The sequence below is a fragment of the Mugil cephalus genome, chromosome 3 (genome assembly GCF_022458985.1).
Source record: "Mugil cephalus isolate CIBA_MC_2020 chromosome 3, CIBA_Mcephalus_1.1, whole genome shotgun sequence".
In the NCBI taxonomy this organism is placed as follows: domain Eukaryota; kingdom Metazoa; phylum Chordata; class Actinopteri; order Mugiliformes; family Mugilidae; genus Mugil; species Mugil cephalus.
Genome location: NC_061772.1, coordinates 24,015,821 through 24,041,840, shown reverse-complemented (window position 1 = coordinate 24,041,840; position 26,020 = coordinate 24,015,821). Strand labels below are relative to the sequence as shown.

General features: G+C 41.5%; 2 protein-coding genes across 2 annotated transcripts; one reads left to right on the top strand and one right to left on the bottom strand.

Annotated features, from left to right (window-relative positions):
* Window positions 1-2,347: 2,347 nt before the first annotated feature.
* Window positions 2,348-18,085, bottom strand: rbms1a (RNA binding motif, single stranded interacting protein 1a). The gene is made up of 14 exons (XM_047580680.1): window positions 17,459-18,085; window positions 14,748-14,890; window positions 13,134-13,192; window positions 11,016-11,107; window positions 9,840-9,997; window positions 9,377-9,456; window positions 9,137-9,237; window positions 8,714-8,763; window positions 8,513-8,603; window positions 6,742-6,792; window positions 5,834-5,935; window positions 4,992-5,060; window positions 4,681-4,755; window positions 2,348-4,533 (listed from the first exon to the last, which is right to left on the bottom strand). The coding sequence occupies exons 1-13, from the start codon at window positions 17,507-17,509 to the stop codon at window positions 4,687-4,689; spliced, it is 1,116 nt and encodes a 371-aa protein (XP_047436636.1). The 5' UTR covers window positions 17,510-18,085; the 3' UTR covers window positions 2,348-4,533; window positions 4,681-4,686.
* Window positions 18,086-21,442: 3,357 nt separating this feature from the next.
* psmd14 (proteasome 26S subunit, non-ATPase 14) lies at window positions 21,443-25,807 on the top strand. The gene is made up of 11 exons (XM_047580597.1): window positions 21,443-21,562; window positions 22,331-22,394; window positions 22,767-22,838; window positions 22,933-23,052; window positions 23,199-23,269; window positions 23,442-23,592; window positions 23,744-23,851; window positions 24,490-24,564; window positions 24,659-24,784; window positions 25,232-25,294; window positions 25,633-25,807. The coding sequence occupies exons 2-11, from the start codon at window positions 22,347-22,349 to the stop codon at window positions 25,729-25,731; spliced, it is 933 nt and encodes a 310-aa protein (XP_047436553.1). The 5' UTR covers window positions 21,443-21,562; window positions 22,331-22,346; the 3' UTR covers window positions 25,732-25,807.
* The last annotated feature ends 213 nt before the right edge of the window (window positions 25,808-26,020 follow it).

The window sequence follows — 26,020 nt, the reverse complement described above, 5'->3', positions numbered from 1 at the left end:
CAGTATTCAGACCTTTTATTTAATCCCAAACCATTAAGATGTAAGTAAAATTAGTATTTAATGCATGTAATGATCATTTCCATCAGTCCTGATTTTGCTCCCTGTGACTCCCTGTTTGAACACTTTGATTGTATAAAGGTAGAATATAATCCCTCCAGATTACCCAGAGCCCAACGGTGGCACCTCCACAATGTTTGTTTTGTCCGGCCGCTCATCTGAAGTAACTGCTGCTTAGTAAGAAGCCAGCAACCGTCTGCATCTTTTGGATCCGTCCCATGTGTTGAATCGCTGATGTGTATCACATTAAATGAATGATATTGGATACTGTAGCGGGCCTCCTCTCTTCACGTCTGTGCCCCGACTCTGACCTTGGTCTTTCTCCAGGGATCAGTGCCATGTGTCCCCTCAGCTGTGGAGAATTAAAAGACAGACAGAGAGAGAAGAACAAGGAGGAGAGCTAGAGAGAGACTAACTTGGCTTATATCTTGTGCCGAGACTTTGCAATAGGCATTTGATTGACACGAGTGCATGCACGAGCTACTTGGGCCTCGTATATATATAATATATATATGTTTCAGGATGGATTGGTGTGTGTTGGGGTCGGAGGGGGGCGTGAGGTCTAATCTTGCACACCAGTGGTTTTGATCCCTTTGACTGGTAAGATATGGGTGCATGGTGCCTTCATGTCTCTGGGATCAGTGGCGCTAAGTCCGAGCCTAAGAAGGGAGATCCGGTGTAAGAGTGAAACTACAAAGGCCGAGGGCCTGAAATAGCCCAGGAAATGGCTGGGGCATGAGCACACATGTAGCACTTGTTGCCCATCCGATCCATGATAAATTGGGTCAGTCTTAGTCACACAGAAAGATGCCTAAGTCTGAATTCAAATGTGCTGGACAGATTTGGCTCACAGCGCCCTCTGCTGCCTGATATCGACACAGCCCTCAGTTTAGGTAAAAGATTTCTTTATTATTTATTTACGGTATGTTCAGATAACTCAAGGCTGTTTTCAGTATTTTTCTGTGTCCCTGACCAGCTGAAGACATGTGATTTAAAAAAAAAAAAAAAAAAAAAAGGCCTTCATGCAAGAGTTACATGCAATTGCTTAACACAACAAATGATGGAGTGAAGTGAGTGAAGATCAGCAATGAAAGCAGCATCTGGTACGAACCACCTGAAGGTGTTGCAGAGTGTGGTGACCCCTGATGGGCTATGATATGGGAGGGTCTGCTCTGCAGGGAGCTGATTGTTGTGATCTGGAGAACTGGTTACATCGGTCCTAATCAGTCCCTCTCTGCTCTTCTTCTCAGGCATGTCACATACCAGTTTGGTTATTTTCCTTTTGGTTATCTTTATGTTTCCTGCATTCTGTGCACACCTTACGCCACTGACTTTACCGACTAAACATGTTCACACATCTCATATGCCGACTCTTGAATCCGGTGAATGAAGGGCCAGGTCATGAGAAGTGTAAATGCCAATCTTGGGAAGAAAGAGGTGGGGTGGAGCAAGTATTTGAGCCTGTGAGCGTTAAAAATACACTCATGAGCGACACTATTGTACAGTCACACATTCCTTCATTACAACCAATATAGGCGATGTTTTCTACTTTAACCTCCTGTGACCCGGCGTCCTCGTATGGGGACATTCTGTTTTAGGTTTGTTGCAGATAATTATGTATTTATTTAGAGACTCTTTTGTCAACCATGTGCTGGTAATGAAGTAATGAGTTTGTTTATGCTTATTAAGTTTTCTAGTTTGATAGGACATGCAAATTTAACAAATTCTCACGTACTCGTTTGAGGACATTTAGATTTCATCGTTTCCAATTCTGCTTTTATTATTAAAATAAACAGTTTTTTTGGCTTGGTTCACACTGGTGACTTAAATTGTAATGTAGAGTGAAATAATCCCTGTTCACCTAATTTTTTTCGAAACCCATTTCCAGTTCAAAGGTAAAACTTATTTTTTATACTTCTTCTTAGGTCCTAGTAATCCCAAGTACCTAAATATCTTATCTTAAAGAAATTAAGATGCATTTGAAACAAATGCTTGGGTCTCAGGAGGTTAAGTAAGAGCTGCATATCTATTAACCCTTGTAATGTGTTGGGAATCTGCCCACCCAATTGACTCATGACATAACCCAGCACAAAATTGTCAGAGAACAATGTTTGCCTTTCAGTATTGTTTTTCACCTCATTTCTAACTTGTTATGCATTCACATTAATGCAGTCACTGAACTTTGACCTTACAACAACACACCACTCCTTTTCATTTAAACAACTTTAAGCATCACAAATGGGCAATGCGCAAAAAGTGTAGAAGCAAAAAAGTAGACAGGAGTCACACGTGAGAAAGAGAAGATTTTATTCAGCACTGTTTTTATTCCAATGTTGTCAAAGGAGAGAGCAAGGAGATTGTTTCAGAATCAGAAGAAGGTGACAGAGGGGGAAGCAATGAGGATAACAAGTTTTTTTTTTTCCTTTTTTTTTTTTTTTGCATTTTTTTGCATTTATACATTTTTCTTTTCCCAGCAACAAATGTTCAGAACGGGAAGTCAGTAAAAAGCCTGGCTGTATTTCTTTTTTTTTTTTTTTTCCATAGCGAGCCTTCACTGTATTCTGTACTACTGATCGGGAAAGAAGCACCGCGACCATTTTTTTTTTTTTGTTGTTGTTGTTGTTTCAAAGTAGTGTAGAGGTTTTACATCAGAAATCTTCAACTTAAAGAAAAGAAAGAAAGAAAAAAAAGCAAATAAAAACCACCCACTTACTTTTAGCTTTTGGCCCTGAATGTACATAAATACATGCCGTCAGTCGTGTGATTTCAACTTGCATTGAATTGAATGAAATATTGCTGTTTTTTCTTTTGTTTTTTTACTTCAAGGACATGATTGTTACATATATTTCGTGTGAGGCAAGAGTTGAGTTTTCCCACTCATTTCAAATAGTTTTGGCATGAACATTGCTTAACCGCCCTAGAACAAAATGACAAAAAATTTGGCTAAATCCTAGCGATGTATTTTTCGAAGAGCTTCACAGCAGCAGTGTGAGTCACGTTAAGGCGGAGGAACGCGTCGAATGAATGCAAACAGCCTGCGTTCGTCGGCTTAGAGCACACTGCAAACCAGCGGTTAGACGGAGAAGCTAGTAATCGTCTTATTTACCGAGTCCTCTCACAAATGGAGCATCACAACTGAACAACACTAATCATGTTGAGAAGAAGAAGAAGAAGAAGAAGAAGAAGGAAGAAGAAGAAACACCAGAACAGAAGCAATGACAAATAAAGAGAAAAATAAAAGTAAAGCACAATGTTCGTTTTTTTTTTTTTTTTTGTAGGTTTTTTTCTTTCTAAAGATCAGGAAGAGAAAAGCTGCATGTGGGAGACAGACGGCAGAAGTCCTGTTTAGCCAGCTCCTGAGCGTGGCTTCTGTTCTGCTTCGTGCAGCCTGGTGCAAAAGGGGGCTTTACCTGCAAACCCCACGACACCAGCAGACTCCGGCAGAACCATGAGGTAGATCACTGGTCACACTGACCACAAGAGAAAAAAAAACAAAAACCATCCTAAAAGATGCCCACTGGGTGTAAAACTTGTAATTTCATAAAAGTACGTCTCTTGTTGTTGTTTTTTTTTCATGTCACGTCTTGACGTTTTAAAAAAAGCAAATAGGAAAATAAGGAATTACCTTGCTCTGAGTTTATCACCATTCTTTTTTTTTTTTTTTCCTCAGTATTGCCGTGGGACTCTCATTGTCTTTATTGCTAACAGACGACTAGATAGCGAAACACTCGGTGGAAATCTACTCGATTTCACGCACGCACGCGCGCTCGACCGGTCAGACAGAAGTATGACACCCGGCCGAGCTCGATGAGAAAAATGTCGGGAGAATGTTTGATGTCACGTAAGGAAGGCACCTTTTCCAATAATAAATTCAATAATTTCCTAATGAGATGGTCGTCCGTGTCAGACGTCGAGTGCAGTCGAAACATGAGCTCTGATTTCGTAAGCTGTTTCTGTGGCAACTTTCTAAAGCCGAAGTCGCGAAGTCAGTCTGAAAACTTCACACGTCGGCGCAAACGAGGTTTGCAAGTTTGTATCATATACCACAAACAAGGGAACTAGAAAATCATATACACCTGGAGGGGGGCGGAAGGGGGTGTCTCAATCTCATGCATTTTAATGTCACATCATACTCGAATGGAAAGGGGGGAGGGGATGGGAGGTGGAGGAGGGGAGGGAGGGGGAGAGGGAGGGGGGGATCCTCTGGCAAGTGTTTGAGAATCTTTGAAAAAGAGAAAAAGAAGAGCATGTTGTTTCTTATCAAAATAAATCTTGTTTTTTTTGTTGTTGTTGTTGTTGTTGTTTCTTTTTTCTTCTGCGATTAGCCGACTGCTTGAGTCCATTTACACTGTCCTCACTTTCCACTACAAATGTCAGGGCTGTGCAAAAAAAGTTCATGTATCTGGTCCAATCAGAGCGGGAGATGTCATCGGCAACCTCCCCCCTGTCCTCTGGCTCACGGAGCAGTAGTGTGGCCTGAGAAGACACAGAAAGCAGAAGCACTGAAATAGTAAAACAGTCACGGCTCATAAACCCCCGTGCAGCAGCGGAGCAGAGCTGATGGAACAAACGGCCCGCTGGCGCTTACGTCAGAGGGGCCCGCGGACGGGAGCCAAAAGGTACCTGTGATCACTTGCTGAGTTGACTGTAAGGAGACGAGTTGTTGGAAGAGTCCACTTGCTGCGGTGTGCCATTCTCCTGAAAAGCAAAACAGCGTCTCTCACTTGAAATCTGATAATAACTAAGTTTGCCGTGTGAGCGCTGAGATAATTGACAGTTTTGGAGGACGGACGTTTCAGAATCAACTCAGGGCCTTACGGATGTAAGACGGGAATAATTACTGTTTTAGGACCTATCGCAGGTAAATGGACGCCTTGTAGAAAGTCAGTATTTTCAATGAGGAGCTGAATTAGGTGAAGGTACAATAAACTTACAGCTGCTGCCTGCATGGGAGGATACTGAGGCATGTAAGCTCCCTGAACACCAGGGTTGGCAGCAAGATACTGTAAGAGAGGAGAGGATTTAGATTACACATAGTGAGGCCAGAGAAACAGTGAGTGATGTTATTTATGCAGCATATGTATTATGAGCGTATTATTATTATTATTTGTTTTCGAGGTGGCTTCTTCATTTCTAGGAACATCTGTGGTGAACAATCCGCATAATGTATGTTCCTGATAAAAAAAATAAATAAATAAATAAAAACTGAGCTCCCCATTAATTATTTCGAACTGAAGAAGCTACTTGAATAAGTGGCAAAACATCTTCAAGAAATCCCAACAGGACCAGCTGTTCGGATTTTTGTTTTTAGACGAACCAGCTGTTCACGAGATCTTTTTCTCTTTGCCTGCAGTGTACTTATTTTCATATAAGATAATATATCTACCAGTAGAGAATATCTCCTTTTCCATGCATATACACCGATCAGGCATAACATTATGACCATTAGGCTAATATTGTGCAGGTCTCTCTCGTGCCTCCAAAATAGTTGTGACTCATCAGAGACATGGACATGTCTTGAGGGGTGTCTGTCCTGGTCCAAAAGTTTCCCAGCATAAAAACTGAATTGTCACAAAATGGTCAGTGTCGTTTACTGTTCCTGTCAGTGGTCATAATGTTGTGGCTGATCGTGTGTACATGAAAATAATTTCCTTAAAAAGAAAAAAACGTAAAAATCAATCAAATCTGCTAATTTGCAGATGCTCGTGCAAAATGTCTCCTCGCGTCATCGCCACACGACAGATTGCATAAAGTGATATCCCAGAATTCCACTCACCGCTCCAGTGTTTCCCAATGACAGCTGGCCCATCTGCTGAGTAATCATGGCCGAGGGGTGCAGTGACATGGAGGGATCCACAGAGGGAGACATCACAGCAGCCTGCAAGGCGAGGGCAGCTCGGGTTTACAGCCTGAATCACATGTTCGGAGCTCTACAAACTAAATTACACTCTCACTTCTGATGAAAAACACAGATACCGCACAGGAGCAGGGCGGCGGTGGAAGGTAGTGATGGGCGTAGATATGCAACTGCAGTTTTTTTTGTTTTTTGTTTTTTTTTTAAATGCAGCTCACCGCAGGCCTCTCTGCCACTACCGGTGACAATTTTAATTTGTGGTAATAAAAAAAAAGGTAGACTACGTAAAAAGTGTGCCGGCTCTAGTTCATTTTCACATGGAGTGTATTCATTTAAACATGCTGCCTTTAGGGAATAGACTATTTCCTAGCAAAAAAAAGTGGGGGAGGGGCAGATCAGCGGAGACACTTGTTCCACTGGAAACCATCTGTTGGAAGAGTCAAAGAGTCACAAGACTGTCTCTGCTTCAGGCATTTCCTGCTGGATCCAGAGAGAGGGGGGAGGAGGAGGAGGAGGAGGAGGGGACTGAATGTCTCTTTAGTTGTTCCATTTCTCTTTCATGCACGGTCCAACACGCATACACACGCTTACAACATGTAAATACACAGTGGCTGTTTCCCAGAACTTGTCTCAGCTCTGTCCCTTCTTCTATGTTTGGGGAAGTTTAGTCGTTGGATTGACTGTGTCAGCAGAACGGGCCGATTAAAGTAACACCCCGAGCTGCTGTGAGCTCAGGGCTTTAGCTGCAGTGGCGGCGGCAGCGGCGGCACCACACACCCATTTCCTGTGCTCAGAATAGGAGCTGGTATACAGTGCTGTTGTTCCCTTACCGGGTGTTGCATGATGTACGGTTGATGAGCGACCCAAGAATGACTCTGTACCTAGTAGACAGTGAGAACAGGGAGGAAAGGAGGGGAGGAGGGCAGACAGAATGAGGAGGAAAGTTACTGGTGCGTCTTCATCGAGCTAATATGTTACACAAATGAAATCACACATTAAGGCTGCAACAGCATAAACTGTATTAATCCATTCATTCACTTTAGAGCCATTAAGCCGCGCTCACGGCTCCTGTTTATCCATGACCGCCCAAAAATGTCAAAGATTTCGAGAGAGCCTGGTTCCCCCTCGGCTGTAAGAAGCTTTCACCAGGCAAAAAAAAAATGACCTCACCTACTAGGAAGGCCGGCGAGATTCTGTCTGATCAGGAGTTCAACGCCCTTCTAAACACTTCCCTCCACCGGAGATCAAGTCAGTTTCTACATTTCTAACATCCTGAGAGAGGTAACGTCTGCTCAGTGACTCTCCACAGCTCACTGGAAACTACAAGTACGTTATCCTGGTTGTCTTTTATGAGCCTCTTCCACACGCTGTTTGCTGCATATGCACCGTAACCAAGGCAGCCACCTGGGACAAAAGTGTCTCACCTATGCCAACCATGTCTTGTCTTGGACTGTTCTCGTCCACCAGAGGGCTCTTGCCCTTACAACCTTTAAAACAAATGTATTTGCAATCACTTCCACAACCCACAAGGAAAGAAAATGTCGATATCAAGTGCGGGGGCAGGTCTTTTTGCGGACACTGGCTTACGCAAATTGGATGTTTAAATGAGGGGAAATGAATAGTTTCGGATTTCAGATTCAGAAAACTTTATTTGTCCCCGGGGGACAATTTATACCGTGAGTGTGGTAAATCTTTCACTTTCTCCTCGTGCATAGGAATCTACTAGATGTCATCTGGGTGTGAGGACGTAAAATATGAAGCTCCAGATTTTAAATTGGAGACTTTAAGTGTTCACATTGGCAACGAACACGAGCCAGAGGGGAGGACCTAAGAGGAACCGTCTCCCACATGTGAATGAAAGAAGCGAGCCTTTGTTAGACAGTACTACTAGCTATTAACAGTTTAGACACAAGAATGCTCACACAGGGGCCAAGGCAAATGACACATGTTCCCGTTTTTATATCTGTAAAAACATTTGCTGTTGGACAAACATGGTGGGAATGTTTGAGCCCCTCGCATGATGGGAATCTCTACTCGACAAGCGTGGACGCCACAAACACGCTGTGGATTTGTCGGGAAGACCATCTGGCGGAGAACTATTCAAAACTATCTATTGTGTGTTTCTGCTGAACCCGACAGAGCCACCCCTCCGGCGGGGACGAATTTGAAGGAACAAGATCCTCCGCGGTTTGATGATGCGCTTCTTGCACCACAGAAAAAGAAAACTTATGAATGGAATATTAAGTAACAGAAAGAGAACCCGATTTCCGAGTAAAGGGTGACTCAGAAGAAAAGGAGATGACTGTACCCAGTGAAAAACGGACAACTTGGCTCCGGTGAACCACCACGTTTGTTGTCAATTGCGTTATCTCTGCTGCCAAGATAAAAAAATAAATAAATTCAAAAGGTGACGCGGTGCCACACAGAGGTGGCGAGCCGTGAGGTAGATTTAACACCCACTCTCACACCTATAGCACCTGTGCAACCCACACACCACCGGAAAATACTCGCTAACCCACGAATGCGCAGCCCTATCCTCCAAAGAGAGACGATTTTAAATTCAGCCCTGGCTATATTCACCCATTAAATCTGCAGCCGTACCTGGTAAGCAGAGACCGGAGACATGTAGGGAGACATTGTCGGCTGCACAGTCATTATCCTGTTGGTCACTGGGTACGGAGAAGGGTAGTACCTAGGAACCAGACAGCATTACAAAATAAGCTTCAGGCATGATGACGCTAGTAAAAAAAAAATGAAAACAAAAAAAATGTCGTCAGCTGTAGTAACATGAGCGGAACTTACCCGTTCTGTATAGCTGCTGAGGAGGGATCATAGGTGAGAGTCATTGCGCCCTAAAGCGAAGAAGCAAATGATGATGTGGGATTAAATATCTGTATCTCGCTTGTTTTAATAGATTTTAATCTTCCGCATTGTGCGTCTCGACAAAAGCCAAGCAGACGCTGGTGTGTGCGTGAACGAAAAATGCTTGTTTATTTCTGACGTGTTTAGATTAGTCAGACAGATTTCACCATTATTGACAAGTAAATGTTTCTGTCAGGGAATTTGGTTATTAACAAACAGGATGCGCAGATCTGATTGTGCAAACTGTTTTCTTGAGTTGTTTTTAAATTCCTTATGCAGCTTTCGCTTTGCTTACCAGTGTTTATGGCGGTTAAAGAGGCGCAAAACATCACAATGCGCGTAAGAGGGTGGACGGATACGTACTAGTCTGAGATCCCCTGTCTGTCCGTTGGGAAGAAATCCGCTGTGAGCGTGTTTCTTCCTCTGACTGTCTGCGAACTTGCACAGCAAAGGCTGAGAGGGAGCTGGGGGCGTAGCATTAAAAAAAAAAAAAAAAGAAAGAAAACACGAATTAACTCAAGAAATGGCCGTCCCCGCCGCCGCCTCCTCCGCAGATTTTTAATCGGAAAAAGAGTGTCCAGAAAGGAGAAATGCTTTTCTTACCGAGAGCTCCAGATGCTATCTTGATAAACTTCCCATTGAAGTGGGATATGACTGCGTTACACTGCTCTGTTGTGTCCATCCTGGTAAAGGAGAAGATAAAATAACAACCATCAGTCACTGTCAAATGACAAACAAATTCCATAAAGTAAAAAAAAAATCCTTTTAGCGCAGTGTGGTTTTGTTAGACGTGGCTGGAATAAGTATTTATAGGGATAAGTCAGAATTATAAATCAAAACACACCTGGGTGTATGGGTGTAAATGAGGACGGGAGCTAATAAACGTTATCTTTAAAGCACATCCTCCTACCGTGTTATATAACATCACATTACTTGACTGATATGTTGGCGTTAGCTTATTATTTATCATCATCGGTTGATTGCAGGTTTATTTTTCTGCTGCTTTAAAGGTGATTCAGCTGGGAAGAAATAAATTATCTTTCTGTCTCCCATTCTTTCGTCAGACCTGGCAAAACCCACGCCCCGGCTGTTGCCGCTGTAGTCTCTGAGGATCCGCGTGGAGACGACCTGGCCGAAGGGCTGCAGCATGTTCTCCAACTCTTTCTCATCCACACACAGAGGCAGGTTGGAAATGTACAGATTCGTGGGGTCTTGCTCCTGTTGCTGTGCACATAAAAGAAAACGGGGGAGGAAAAAAAAGGAGGTTTATTGAAAGGCATGGGTTTTTTTGCTGTTTGGCTCATAAGCTAAAAGCCTGTGTTTTCACTTCTGCATTGACTGAATCTACTCTACCTTGAGCCTGTCTGTGTGAATCAGGTTTGAACTAAAGTATGACTAAGGATCAGAGGAACACTTGGTTAAACAAACATTAATAAGCTCTACTGCACACACACACACCAGGCTCAATGAAACACGCTTTATGTGTACTGTGATGCAGCCCAGCGCCTCTACGGTCTTCCCTAGAAACAGCAGGAGAGCGGCGTAGCCTAGCTACCGCAGCACACAAACTGCGTCCTGCCATGTTTGTTCCAAACAGAGCGGCTACATGCAGCTCTCCAGAGAGCAAACCCTTTGTCAGTGAACCCTCACCCGTGAATTTAAGCACAGTGACACAGGCCAGGCCAGGAAAGGGAAAGCGCTGAAAGAAATGTGATGATGCAGACAATTTCCGACGGCCGGGACGAGATAAATCACAGATGCGATGCAGAAATATCCTGTGTGTTGTCTAAAAATCTAAAACTTGACTTGAAATCGTTCACAGAGTTGTCTCGGAGCAGCAGAGCCGTCGCTGGTTGCGCTTTGCTGCAGATGCAAGCGCATAAGTATGCATGAACTGTAGCAGCTAACACCCAGTGGCATAGCAACAATGCTGGTAAGAATATATAGTGTAACCCAACCACGGTGGTGTGTTGGACTGCGAGCTGGCGGGCCCTGCGCGTACACTGACTGGCAGGTTATTTGGCAGGGAGAGACGTGACATCTGGTTTCTACAGTGAAAGTAAATGGGGTCACGGGAAGAACAGCTTGTCAAGCCGAGGTCACGTGACCAGTCGAATGTCATCCACCAACACGCACCGGACACAAGCATGCACATATTACAGAGGCACAGCCGCGAAGAGATGTTCACAAGCATGACAAATATGCGCACATACGCACGGACACATGTCTCCATTGAACTCACCTTGGCCATCTGGGCCTGTATGCCGCTGGTTTTCAGAGCATGTACTGCCTTTAAAGCAGCCGCCGGGCTGTCAAAGTCCACAAAGCCGTAACCTGGAGTTTGGAGAACACTGTTTGTATCAGCATACATTAAATAAAAAAGAACAATCACCTATTGTACACGTTGTCTTGTCTCTGGTACTAAGGGATGGCTCATATATGTTGAAATAGACTCATTGCACACCATATTTAGCTTAATTTACAAAATCTGACTCTTTATTAGACGAGACTATGAATACCCTTTAACCTTTTATGGGACAAGGAACCGTATATGATCACTTCAGCACACATTTTAAATGACGTGTCTGTGTCTGTCACTGTGGTTTAGAAGCATGTGGTTTTCACTAAGCTAATCAGCAAAGATCAGAAAAACAGGTCAAATCAGATCAAATATGGTCTGTGAGGTGCAGCTCTGCTTGAACTCTGAGCGTTACCGCTTTATTACGAACCACGAAGAATAATGTCACAATGTGTGTGTTGTCAAGTGCCTGAATGATCACTTGTATTCTAATGGTCTAAATACATGTTTACATGTGTTTACCACTTAATTGCAAGGAACCACATATGGTAAATTCATTGATGAAAGTCTTGCGATGCCCTACATTAACACACTGGGGTTGAAATTTTGAATTTCCAAGTATTTCAATGAGTGCCCTATAAATACTTTAAGGAGCAATTTAACGTTTAGTTGAAACTAGTATCTAATTAGCTTGGCTTAGAAGAAACACTGGAAACAGAAGGATCTAACTAACCGGGTCCTGTTGAAAGATTATAACACCAGCACCTCTAATCCTCACTATTTAACACATTAGATCCGGTTTGTTTGTTCTGAGCAAAGCTGCCTTCGCTGCAGTAGGCGCAGTGACGTCCTGGACTTCTTGAAGTCAAAATACAGGAAATATTCGTTTAAGATCATCCATGTCTGACACAGTTTTATGACGCCATGCACATACTTAACATGCCTTCTCTCAAAGCATACCATGCTCATGCTGTCTCGCATTTTTCCTTGTGTGTTGCCATTCTACAGTCAGTCACTTTACATGCAGAGCTTAATCGAGCTATGCTCAAAATTCGACTTTCTGACTACAGTCCTTGTCCCAGTTTACATGCAGCGCAAGAAAATCGAATAACTGTTCTCCTCCTCCACACTAGGTGGCGTTACTTGTCTTTTCAGCGGGGTAATACCTCGTTAATATGGCCCGATTTCCGGTTGACCTATTACGTGATATAATAAATAAGAGTCGTTTGTGCGGCGGACCGGCATTTCAAACAACAACCATAGGGATGATACTACATTTTTAAATCCCGTATGTAATGTTCGCACTACTTCTGGTGCAGGTAAGATCCGCGCTATCCCTCAGATGCTTATTCTAGCGGCTGTGTTTATCTTCTTCTTCTTCTTCTTCTTCTACAACCGGCTTTCTTGGATGTTTTTGTTCCAGGGTCACACGCCAGTGCAGCGGTTGTGGAGCATGCGCACACGAATTATCCAATCAATACTGCGATTAAGCAGTATACATGGCAGAGAAAAACAAATTCAAATTGCATTATGTGGTTGTCTCAATTGGATAATGAGAACTCCGATTTTACTTGGACTAACGTGTTTACATGCACTTAAGTTCTCCTGTTATAGTCCGATTAAGGCAATAATTCGTTTTTTTTTTTACGTGCATGTAAACGTACTGACTGTTTTCCTTTTATTTTCATAAGGTGTGAAAATCAGTATGTGGAACCCCTAACCCTGCTTGTGTTGGGTAATCCATCATAATCTGCTTGTTTTTGTCAGATGTATGTAATCGTGGCACTGAACTGCAGAGAAGACTCGGCTATCAATCTAGACTTTCAGCTGCAATGTATGCATGCGGCTGAAAGAGTTTGACAAAAATTAAAGCGGACACATTCACAGTGACGGATTACTGACTCATGCCAGTGTGAAGTCGGCGCAAATTGATTTTCATAAGTTATGGAAATCGGAAGATGACGAGTTTTACAAAGCAAACTACCTCAACTACCCGACTAAGATGTATCAGATGAGTCTTATATACATTTAAGTGAGAAATGAGTGAATGATCTTACCGACCTTTACACTTGTTGGTTGTCTTGTCCAGGATTGCCTTCGCAGACTGAATCTTTCCGTACCTGTGCACAGCAAAATGTAAGTTACTGCTTTGAAAATAGCTAATCAAATGATGCTGGTGATGTTCTCTTTATTACCTTGGAATTTTAATTTGTCAAATAAATGTGTGTGTATGCATATCCAAAGGACTTTGTTTCAAAGATAAATGCAGAAAATTAGGAAGAACTGGTCCTTTCCATTGAGAACAGTCATTTCAGTGGAACGTCCAGTACAATACATCGTTCCAATTTAAATATTTCAGGCTTCGCTTTGTCTCTGATTTTACACTTAAGTTGAACTGTGACACAAACTGCTCCTGCTGCTCCCTGAGAACACATACACGCACACATGCACACACCATACGTCCTGAATGCCTAGCTTACATCACCATTCAGGCCTTGTTGCTATGAAAAGCGCTTTCATTTCTGCTTTGTGATGGCAAACACCATTGGGAACAAGAACAAAACACAAGCAAACAGGACACAAACAGCTGCTGCTGCTGCTGGTTACATGGCTGAATGCCTCTTTCCATATGCTTGTGATTCCTAGGAAGAGACACGATACTAAACCCCACCAATAACGGCATCCACCGTGCTAACCACTCACACCTATGCAGCAATGTCACAACCACATTCAGCTAGGTCACCAGCCGGCTATGCTATGCTATGCTAGCTCGAGGTGGATATCACTCTGAATCCATTTTAAATCAGTCACACGTATCGTGTTAAAACCCAGAATAATTAGATTATTTAGGGCTAAATGATCAGTGTAGAGGATCGAGATAGATTCATAATTCTGTTTCGTAAGTATACGGTACGTATGAGTAACTGTGTGTTTTTTTTTATTATTTATTTTAGAATGACTCTTCATGTCTATGTATATAGAGAAAGAGAGAGAGAGAGAGGGAGAGAGAGAGAAAGAGAGAGATCTTAATCATCTCTCAACGAGCTCTCCATTTTGCACCGACATGTTTCTATAATAGCTCAGGATGTACAAACCAAACAAAGGCTATGGAGCGGGATCTTTGCATTTTTTTTTATTCTCAAGTGGCAACTGTTAACACATTTAAAAGGGGTGTCCTGCAATTTGCAATCTCACCACTAGATGTCACCTAATCTTACACGGTGGTCCTTTAATACCTAGTGAACAAATATTTTGAGAATTTCTGCGTAATGCCCTTTCTTGTTTTTCCTTTTTTAGAGCAAATATGAAGCTAGCATGTGACGCCTAGCTTGGTACAAAGACTCAAAACAGTGGGGAACCAACAGCATGTCCAAAAGTAACAAAACATGCCTTACATTAGCAGCCCTTTAAAGTTCACTTCTTAATATAAAAATGGATAAATAAAAAAAAGACATTTTACATGCCGTTTCCCATTGTTTCAAATCTCTGTGCTAAGCCAAGCTAACTATTTTTGGCTTTGTATTTAGCCAGCGATGTCATCATCTGCACACGGGTTACTCTTATCAAGAAAGAGGATTTTCTAGGTAGATTACAAAATAAGTAAATCAGCAACAACACGCCAATGTTGCGTGTACATCAGCAGCTCTGTAATGTCGTGTATGCATTTATACTCACTGGTGACAGAGTTTGACCAGGTCCAGGTCTGTAGTCGCAGGAGGCAGGCCGCGGATGTAAAGGTTAGTTTTGCTGAGTTGCTCCAGGCCTGTGCTGCTGCTGTTGCTGCTGCTGCTGGGACTGGACGGAGTCATGGGGTAGGACTGCACACAGGAAAGCCACTGTTAGCAATGGTAGGGGAGCTCGGTAATCAAATTTAAACCCAGGTCAACGGTGATCACAAGAACATCCCAGTGGTTTGATGTGGAAATGCAGAAACACGGCAATGAAATGGCCTCACTTTACTATTTTTGTGCTCCATTAAAAAGCCATGGCTGTACTCATCTTAAGATAAGACAAGCATTGCTCTTCGAGGAAGCACATTGCAGTCAGATTAGCCTAATGCTAGAAGAGAGACTCAAGTACAACGTTGAGATCATTTTTGACATTATGACCGTTACCTAATATCGCGTAGGTCTCCCTTGTACCTTCAGAACAGTTGTGACTTGTCACAGTATCGACATGGTCTTTCTGAGGGTGTCCTGTGGTGTCTTGCAACAGGATGTTGTTAGTGGAGGCCTTTGGGTCCTATGGGGTGAGGGTAGTGGCCTCTGTGGATTATCCCATAGATTCTTGATCAATTTGGGATCTAGTGAATTTGGAGGCCAAGTCAACACCTTGTGCTGTTTTTTTAAAAAAATTGTTCTAAACCTTTTTGTGTGCATGCCTTTGTCGGGCTGCATCCTGCTGAGGATGTGTCATTGCTATGGGGTGGGGGTTCCCGGTCTGGTCTGGGTGGGTGGTACACGCCTAAGTAACATCCACAAGAATGCCAGGTCCAAAGGTTTCCCGGCACAAAACTGAATTGTGACACGACAATCAATGTTATTTACCTCTCGTGTAGGTGGTTTTAATGTTGTGGCAGGTTGGTGTATATTCCACTGCATTTATATTGCACAAAATTTCCATCACAGGCGCATAATAAATTTATGATATATGACGCAGGATGCTACTGATTAGCTGCTACTACAGAAATTATGACACATTGACAAATTAAAACTTTACATAAATGTCTTAAAGTATAGATTTATTAATGATATAACAATGTGAACATAGCTTTTGTGCATTTTGGAAATGTATTTGATGATAGTTTTGTGTTTTTATTTAGCACTTTGCATCACATTAAACTGCAACAGTGTGTCATTGCAGCGTAGTATTTGTACTTTTACTTAAGTGAAGGATTTGAATAATTCTCTGACTACAGTATGAGTTTCCGGTGGTTTGACCTTTAAGCTCATGGCTGTTGTAAAAATAGGATTCTGTCCAGCAGACAGGGTGTATTAAAAAAAATGCAAAAACAAAGCAGAAATATTCCTGTAGGTGGGCCTTTCTGAATCATCGTGTGATTAAATCTGCGTTCGCATCACACATCCTGCCATGGTGTTTATCAGAAAACCTACAGTTTTTTTCTGCATTCTTTTGAGGCAAACCGCGTCACGCTGCCCTGCAAAGCATTTCCTTCCCCTTACTCATTCATTAAAATCCCTCCCAGGCATCCCAAACCCTCTCCAGATCAGATCAAAGACATGGCAGAATCCCACCATCTGTCCATAACCAAAGGACAATCCACTTCAAGGGGGCAAAGATATGCATACAACTACAGCCATGCCAGCACCAAAACACTGAGCTATTCTTCTACAGGCATGTGACGGTTACACGTTCGTAGCAGTTATTTTTTCTTTTACAGATCAAGGATGGACCGCTGTGGCAGGAACATCTGTGCTAGGCCTGCCTTCAAGTGGAGGCCTTAGATTTTTATTTATTTTTTTTTCCTTTCTTGCTTTTGGGACCACCAAGGGTCCACATCTATTTCACAGAGGTGCTTTAAAGCAGATTAAACGCCCGAATTGAAAACTGCCTGCGAGGATTTCGTATGAGATTTAATTCTCTCAAAGTGACATACGCTGCATCATTATGGATAAATAACCCACTTCCATCTGAAAGGGGGATATTCTCACAGCCATAACCACAGCAGCCGGAAAACTGTACCCTTCAGTCCGCTTCATCTCGTGCGGGGCTTACCCATCGTCAGAGGTTAAAATAACCTCTGCGCCTGCTTTTTTAACTCCCGTCTCCCATCTAAATCATAAGGTGTGATGGGATATCAGAGGGGCACGGCCTTCAATTACAGCTCTGTTCACCTGAGAGGTCAAAATGAGGAATGCAGGCAGGCAGGCAGCACAGTTCACTCCAGCACACTGACATACATTACAGATCTCTGTCTCCCCCCTCTCTCTCTCTCTCTCTCTGGAGTCACACAGAATGCATTAACCTATAAAAATGAACTACAATTACCATCATACATATTGACCAGAGCTGGCGAGCGGCCGGACAAACAAGGTTACAGGGACATAATAATTAAAGTATCTGCTATAGTGGAGCTATAGATCGGGCTGGCAGATGGTTTGATCTCTCCGTGTATCAGAGGATCGGCTTCCCATTTGACAAGTGAGAGCACTTAATCATTTTCCCCCCACAGAACTGAATCTGAATCGGCGTTTAAAAAGACGCGTATATCCCACAGCAGATCCAGAAAGGGCTTCCCAATGTCATGTGAGCGCATTTATTCCAACGCAGCCCTCATGTATGAGCAGAAATAAAAACAAATCTGTGTGAGGGTTTTCTTTTTTTTTCTTTCTTTCTTTCTTTTTTTTTTTTTTTTTTTGGCCTACCTGCTTACGATTGGCTGTCTTCAGCGGGTTGCCCGTGTTTGCAAAGATCATCCTGGAGGTTACAGATGTGTATTTAATTCCTTCCTTTTAAAAAATAAAAAATAAAAATAAAAGCGAGCGAGCCCGACAACGAATCGCAACCGATGAACCACTGGAGGAGACTGGATCCGAGCGAGCCTAGGAAATAGCCAGTCGCTTTATAACATCCGCATACTGAAAGGGTTGGGTAGCAGTGTTAAAGAAAGAGGAGACGCGGTCCTGCATAGGTATACTGACACATCTATACAGTCAGATGCACACCAGGCGATGGACCAACCCTCCGGTCCGGTTCATTGATCTACGACGTCCTGCTGCAGACCGCTCGCCAGTCCCACCTACTACAGACCAAACCATCTCCGCCTCTGCAGGGTGTTCGACATCAAATAAACTGCGTGGCCGCCTCGTAAAAACTCGCTCTGGCGGTTTGGTTTTTCGCGACAAAGGCGCGTCGAGGCGTCTGGAGTCCGCGGCTCAATTTATAATCGCGCACAAAGGGACTTTGGGTTTGATTTGAAGGCGCACAATCGGTTGGGGTGAACGCTCGCCGCCTTTCATGTTGTTGTCGTCCGCACATACCAAGCATTCTTCACCCCCACCTCCTCCAACCACACACACACACACACACACACACACACACACACCCTCTTCCTCTTCATACCCTTCCCCCCATCCAACATACTACATGTCAGAGAATCAGGATGCAATGAAATATAAGCAGGCCTGGACAGGAGGTCACAGTCTCCCTGTAAACCCAGCCCCGCATGTGTGTATTTGTATGTATGTATGTGTGTGTGTGCGTGTAAGAGAGAGACAGAGTGGATTAATAAACGAGAAAGCAGATATATGCAATTAAAGCCCTAAATTAAATCTTTCACAGACTACTTTATTTAATCCATAGGCCCCATATTGTGCAGTTGTGTGGCAGAGGCCTTCAACCTCGGGCTTAAAAAAATAAAAATAAAAAAAATAAAATTAAATGAAATAAAATAAAATACTGACTCCTTTGTCAACTTGTAACCCAAGAGAGTTGTTAATATTTTCACTTCTCGGGTGCATTTGCAAAATTGATTATGTGTCATTTGTAAAAGTGTACCGTAAGCATTTTCGCAGTGGGCATACAAATAACTCATGGCGCTGAATGGCTGAAAAAAAAAAAAAAAAGAGGAACCGTAGCTTTCTAGCTTCTCTTTGAGGGGTTTTCTGTACTTGAAATACGTTGTAAAGCCTCAAATAAGCTCACCTCTTTCTAGATTTCTGGAATTTCAAACATCTCAATTTAAATTTGACAGACTGATTTGAATTTGACAGGTAAATGTTGACTAACGCAAACGTTTACCATGTTTGCATTAGAATTTCATGATCTGAACACTTTTAATAAATTAGGATAATTACCTGCCACGATAGATTGGTGCATTACACTGTGAACCTTAAGCACGCCGTCTGGTTTAGTTTATTTCAAATTCTTGTAGAAGATGTACAGTTTTATGACAATATGTCGCCTGCATTTCTCAGAAGTGTGTGCAATAGACAATAACTTATGAAGAACTTCTGTTTAAATGTTTCACTACGTAGAAACAGCCTCGGTTCTTTGTAGAACCGAAATAAGCAGATACAGGAAAAAAAATGTGTGATACTTTCAGAGTCCTCGGAATAAGAGGATGTTTCTGACGTCAGATTTGCTCTAGAGAAAAACCCCGTGTAAGTAGTTCACGTAGGTCAATAAGTGACATTTTATGCAGTTTTTCGAGCTTTTGTATAAACATTTCTTGAGCAACCGTGTGTCTTTTATCAAACCTTACCAGCTAACACATAAAAGGCACGAACAAGCATACGTAAAGCTCATACATTAACCATTACCGATGTATTTTATGAATATTCAGACGGATAAAGCGGCCGCAATGGGGGAAACTACGCGTGTGCAAGCCTAGCTGCCCACCTACAGCGGTGCACTTTCATCTAATTAAACATATTTTATATTCACATATGGACACATAAGGCCTCAAAGCCGCGCTCGCGACTAGCAGCCATGGAGATTTATAAAGTGACGCTAAATCCAAATCCCATCAGGGTGCAGGGAAGCTCTTAAAGCATCAAATTTCCTTATTTCCTCTGCCGGCAGGATTAAGGTTTCACACTGGTTTCATGTTACAAGCTACTTCTGATGGGCCTTGAAAAGTCCAATTATTCCTATCTGAATAATCAGCTGCAGCTTTTGTTTTTTGTTTTTTTTTGTACATAGATGGTTTCCTGTGCTCCTTGTTATCCAGCTATTGATTAATAAATCCATTAGATCAAATGTGCTGGTGATTGATGGGATTTCAGAAACGGAACGTATTTTGCGAATCGAAGCTGTTGTTTGGGACGTCTATTAGCATTGTGTTTTTAGCACGCTCTGCTTCAAATGAATCCAATATCCAATTCGTCAATCGGTCTATTCACTAGTTGTTTGGATAATTCATCAAAAAGCTTAAGAAATTACTCGTCTGTTTGCTCTGAGCAGCAAAATGAATAGCTTTTAAACTGTCAACCAAACGTGAGACGGGATCAATGAGACGATCCATTCAGCTAACTCTGTTGTAAGAAGAATAATGAGAGTTTGTTTCCTGGATTGTATTGACTCTGGTCAAGATAACGCTTACATAAGATCCTTCAGTGGTAAATGCACACCTGCAGAAGTGTTAGAGATTATTGGAGAGTAGATTCAAATAACGACGATAAGCAGTAACCCAACATAAATTAGAGAAACCCTGATGCTACATTATTAATATATTCCTTATTAATGTGGGTAAACTCAAAGGAACTAGTTCAACCGGTCATAAGGAAGCACATCCTGGTCAAAAATGTGGAGTGTATTGAATTGTAGTGAGGTAGCAGGGGGTTCTGTGGGTTTGAAGAGAGGGGGACTTAGGAATGTAGATGATTATCTGCTCCTTCCACATCCACCAGAGTTTTAGGGAATCTGAAATTCCCCCTGGCAATCTCAGCATGCCAGCTGACCTGTCTGGCCAGGAACACTGCTGGGTGAGATTATATGAGTTGATCTGTGGAACTGGCAACGCCTTAGTTGGAATATACGCAACCAAACAGAGATGCTTTCTCACAAGGCCAGGGATTCTGTGGTTTGACTCAGAGGTTGGGACTCCTCAGGGAATAATGAAATGTTTGCATGTTGAAATGTGAGAAACCACACAAACATCACAGCCTTTTTCTTCCTTTTCTTCATTAGTTGGAGTAAAGACAGCATTTATTTTATCAGCGTTTCTGATCAAAATGAATCTGCACAGGAAAGGAGGTTTGTTTAATTTATTAAAATTAATGACATCTGAAAACACACTGTACAGTTTATTAACTGAAGGAAAACAGGATACAGGGAGCTAGATTTGATCATTTACAGGAACAAAACTCTAAACAACAAAAATTCTTAAAGGGGCGACTCAGTTCCTCCCAGAGACGTGCTCGTTAGGTTAATTGGTGATTCTAAATTGGCCGTAGGTGTGAATGTGAGTGGTTGTTTGTCTGTCTGAGTCAGCCTAACCACAGAACAGAAAACAGACCCAGAACAGAAAGAACTGTATTCTCTATTCTCATACAGTTGAACTATACTTTGCATTATATTTCAATTGTCATATCTGTAAAGAACTTGTAGAAATTGTTTGTAGAAATTACAGCTTATCTGAATTAGTAAGAGCAAAGTAGCACTAAGATAAATGCATTTATGTAATAATCTAAAGGTATATTATTCTTCTATACCAATTATTATTATTATTATTATTATTATTATTATTATTATTATTATTATTATTATTATTATTACTATTATTATGAGTAATAGTAGTAGTAGTGGTGGTGTGGTGGTAGTCAGCTGCTGTATTAATTACTGTGGCTCCCCCTTGTGCCCGTTGTTTGAAATTGCAAATGGGCCACAATAATATACGTCATCAATGCGACGGAAGTAGTTGCTTAAAAAAAAAAGACAATTCTGGCTGATTCATTGTAGCCAGTTGCTTTAATTTGACTGCACGCTTAAAATCGTACTCTTTTGAATACCGAAAGATTTGACAACAAGTAAGTACTTCTACAGCTTGAAAACGGCGCACATGTTTCATAAAATACGGTGATATGGAACCCTTGTAAATCATTTTTGGGTAATTTTCTTGTACGAGACGAGACACGCTAAGTTAGCATCAGCAAGCTAGCGTTAACATTACCGGGTTAGAGTTATTAACTTATTACACCCTGAAATTATTAGTTGTTATCAGTAAAACGTCTTAACTAACCTTTGCCCAAGAATTGAACCTAGGATTTGTTGTTTCTGCCATGTGATGTATTGTTTACGTTCAGTGACTATGGGAATATTAGCTGACAGAAGCTAACTAACATTAGCTCTCTGGTGATGTTTTCGGTTACTTCAGTTGAGTCGTTATTGTCTCAAACTGAGCGACATCTGATTTTAAAGGTTAGAAAACTGGTATAAATTTGAGTCCGTGAGTTGATTTAAATACAAACATGTCAGAAATGTGTCATTTGTCATATTGTTGTCAAATGCTACTTAGACAAACACATTTAAAACCTCTGTTAATGATATAATTTGCTTTTTTTTTTAATTTTCATACATGCATACTTCTGTTTTTTAGAAAGAATATAAACGATACATTTTTATTTAGTCCCTGTTGTAAAAAGGAGTCGTTGTTGTCCCCCCTTATGTTTGTAGTTGGTCATGAGGTTCATCATATAAATCAGTATTTACACAAACCTTGTCCTTGTTATCCTGCCTGTGTTTGCAGCTCAGCTAGAATTTAATGCAAGTTTTTTTTTCTTGTTTTTTTGATACAGATCTCAAGATCTCAGTATGGATCGGCTTCTGAGGCTTGGAGGTGGAATGCCAGGGCTTGGCCAGGTAATAGAAAGTTGGAATAGTTTGTTGAGCAAGTATATAACTTTCTAAAGGATTTTGTTTTGTTACATATTATATTACATTCAAGAATCATTTATTGTCATTATTTGTGTGCATAACAAATCTTTGGATCGTAGCTTCTGGCTAAAGAAGTGCAAATATAAACAATAGAATAAGCACTATAAAAATAAAACAAATCAAAATACATATAAGTAAGTCAGTATGGGCAAGAACAACAACAGCAATAATTGCAATCTCACATCATCACACTATGTTAATATAGCGTGCTGGATTAAAACATAGTTGGATTGTGGTGATTAGTTGGAGCAGCTGCTGTACGGAGGGCGTGAACAAATAAATACTTTGCCTCCTCAGGGCCCTCCAACAGATGCTCCTGCTGTGGACACAGCGGAGCAGGTTTACATCTCCTCCCTGGCCCTGCTTAAGGTAAACACATCATCAGCACAGCTTTATGATGTCTATCAATTAATTGAAAATGAAAAAAAAATCTTTGTAAATCCTCATGTTGTCTTGTCATTAGATGCTGAAGCACGGGCGTGCTGGTGTACCAATGGAAGTCATGGGTTTGATGCTGGGAGAATTTGTTGACGACTACACAGTGCGAGTGATTGATGTGTTTGCCATGCCGCAGTCAGGAACAGTATGTATTTTCCCTTATGTCAAGATTATTCTTTAATGTTATTGACCTTCAGTGAGAGACTTTATCCGCCTGTGTGTTAAATGTAATTTGTAAAAGGGCTGCTGAGTTTTCTCTTCACAGTGAAATAATAATTTTGCACCTCGCAGGGAGTGAGTGTTGAAGCTGTGGACCCTGTGTTCCAGGCTAAGATGTTGGACATGCTGAAACAGACTGGCAGGTAAATGTCTCATGCACTTAAAGCCACACATTGTGGTTGAGTGGTTTACAGGAGGCCGTATACGATTGTTGAGGAAAGATCAAATTTAGAGTAAATGTTTTTTCCTTATGTTTTTTTCTTTCTTTCCCCAAAACTTCCTCCACTTGCCCTTCACTGTTACTGCTCATCTCAGACCAGAGATGGTTGTTGGGTGGTACCACAGTCACCCTGGTTTCGGCTGCTGGTTGTCTGGTGTGGATATCAACACACAGCAGAGCTTCGAGGCCCTGTCAGAGCGAGCTGTCGCTGTGGTAGTTGATCCCATTCAGAGCGTCAAAGGGAAGGTGAGGATATGCAGCTACTACAAAAACAAACAAAACAAAAAGTGTGAAGTGCAAGATCTGTTCTTGACTGTAATTCAAAGTGAATTACAAATAACCTGCTATTTAGTAAACTGCTTTTCTGTTTTCTGGTGTTTCTTCCTGGTATCTTCAGGTTGTTATTGATGCCTTCCGATTGATCAATGCCAACATGATGGTCTTGGGCCACGAACCAAGGCAAACCACATCCAACCTGGGTCATCTGAACAAGCCCTCAATTCAGGTAACATATATTATACGTGTCCTTCATATAGTAAGGGTCCTCAAATCTATTTGCACATGGTAGGAAAGCAGTAGAGGTTGCCAGATAGGACATGTTTTTTTTTAGTGCCTGATGATTCTGCATAGTACCTACATTGAATGATTTGGAGAAATTGCATTATAATCAAATGGTCATTATGCTGAGGTTTCTCAATAAAAATGAGCTGAAATATTGTTGAAATAGTTGTTAGATGTTTGACAGATTGCCATTAGAGGGCAGTGAAACATCGTAGCTGACAGCTGCTGGATTTAATGAGAGAAAATTATTTATTTAACATTTAATCACCTTCGTGCGCAAGTTCTCTATAAACAAGGGAGAAACAAAGCAAAAAGCAGCCACCGCCTTGATCTTTTGAGGAGAGTGCAGCAAGGAGGGGCGGGTTGGCAGGAATACAAAACTGTGTATAATATCACAAACTACACTCAATATCCAACCATTGTAAGTTGACTCAGTCCAGTTCCTGTCAAAGATCTAAAGAACATTGGCTCAGAATTAAGTACTGGCATATTAATTTCCTCCCATTTGCTGATGGATCGGTACCAAAAAGTGTATGTGTTATTGTTTCAAGTACCTAACTTTAGGTTTCCTGTGTTTTTCAGGCTCTGATTCATGGACTGAACAGACACTACTACTCCATCACCATCAATTACAGGAAAAACGAGCTGGAGCAAAAGGTTTGGGTCATTCATTTAAAAAAAAAAAAAAAAAAAAAAAAAAAAAAGTCACTGTATTTATTGGTGGTTTCTAATGTTGCTTTTTACTCTTCAGATGCTGTTGAACTTGCATAAGAAGAGCTGGATGGAGGGTCTGACCCTGCAGGACTACAGCGAGCACTGCAAGCTCAACGAGACGATTGTCAAAGAAATGCTGGAGCTGGCTAAGAACTACAATAAGGTGCAACTTTTACACTTTATTCTACAATCTGATTTTTTTCTTCTCACAATATATTTCTTGCGATAGGTTCTTAATATTGCCTTTAGGACTGTACAGCTGTTTTGTATTACATTTCGTCGGACTGTTTTTTCTTTTACCTCTTGGTTCAACTGTTGACTGCACTGCAGCACTTTCTGCTGTGTGACTGTGTAGGATTTCACCCTTGTATTCACTGATTTCTGTGATCTCATGCTACTGGTAAACTGATGCAAGCTTGCGTGCTGTATTTCTCTTATACACGAGTTCTTGCACGACCTAAAATCCGTGTGCAGCGTTTCCTCAGCAGTGCAAACTGCAAAAAGCACCATGCATACAAAGCAGAGCGTGGACTTCTTTTTTTTTTTTTTTTTTTTTTTTTTGATCCATGCTCCTCCACAATACTAAGCTGCTCTCATGTTTTCACCTCAGGCTGTTGAAGAAGAAGACAAAATGACCCCAGAGCAGCTGGCAATCAAGAATGTTGGCAAACAGGTAAAGTTCTGTTCAAGCTGTGTTAAGATTTGTTTAAATGTTAAACAAATTGCTATATCAAGTTGAGTGATTGTTGGTAAAGAAGTAAATGAAAGATGCATTTGAGTCATGGAGTGCAGAACTATGTGTCAGTGCAAGCAGAGAATCTTCCAATCAGATTGTCTTATTATTTCCTGTTTGCATTACCGAAGTTTGCTGGAACCGAATACCTTTCCTAAACACAATCTGTATTTGCTTAACGTGCCTATCACAAATCGCATCTCATTGTTGATGTTTTTTGTTCCTGTTTTTTTTTTCTTCTTCTCTCTAATTTGTTTTTCTTTTCGTTCCTCTCGCAGGATCCCAAGAGACACTTGGAGGAGCACGTAGATGTTTTAATGACATCCAACATTGTCCAGTGCCTAGCTGCCATGTTGGATACTGTAGTTTTCCAGTAATGGTCCTGTGTGTATAACTGTTAATATTACAACCCCTGTTTTCTTTTATATAAAATAAATGAATCTATGAATTGGATACATTTGCTTCTGTCTGACTTGAGTCGTTTCTTTTGTTTCTGTGTTTCACATCGGTCTTATACTCGTCAAAGAGAAAAACTGACTTATTTTGTTTACCAAAAAAATACAAATATAATGTGGGATGTAGACTAAATAAAATAAATCGAGGATTACTAAGCGTCATTACACAGCCCATTGGTATGTGGACAAATAACCACTAATATCCTAATAA

What these genes read in the sequence shown, in the direction of transcription:
- psmd14 (XM_047580597.1), top strand. Translation starts at nt 22,347, where the DNA reads ATGGATCGGCTTCTGAGGCTTGGAGGTGGAATGCCAGGGCTTGGCCAG. An exon ending in TGGCTAAGAACTACAATAAG is followed by an intron (nt 24,785 to 25,231) that starts GTGCAACTTTTA and finishes TTTTCACCTCAG; the next exon opens with GCTGTTGAAGAAGAAGACAA. An exon ending in TCAAGAATGTTGGCAAACAG is followed by an intron (nt 25,295 to 25,632) that starts GTAAAGTTCTGT and finishes TTCCTCTCGCAG; the next exon opens with GATCCCAAGAGACACTTGGA.
- rbms1a (XM_047580680.1), bottom strand. Translation starts at nt 17,509, where the DNA reads ATGATCTTTGCAAACACGGGCAACCCGCTGAAGACAGCCAATCGTAAG. An exon ending in AGACAGGGGATCTCAGACTA is followed by an intron (nt 8,764 to 9,136) that starts GTACGTATCCGT and finishes TCTTCGCTTTAG; the next exon opens with GGCGCAATGACTCTCACCTA. An exon ending in CGTACATCATGCAACACCCG is followed by an intron (nt 5,936 to 6,741) that starts GTAAGGGAACAA and finishes CTCGCCTTGCAG; the next exon opens with GCTGCTGTGATGTCTCCCTC.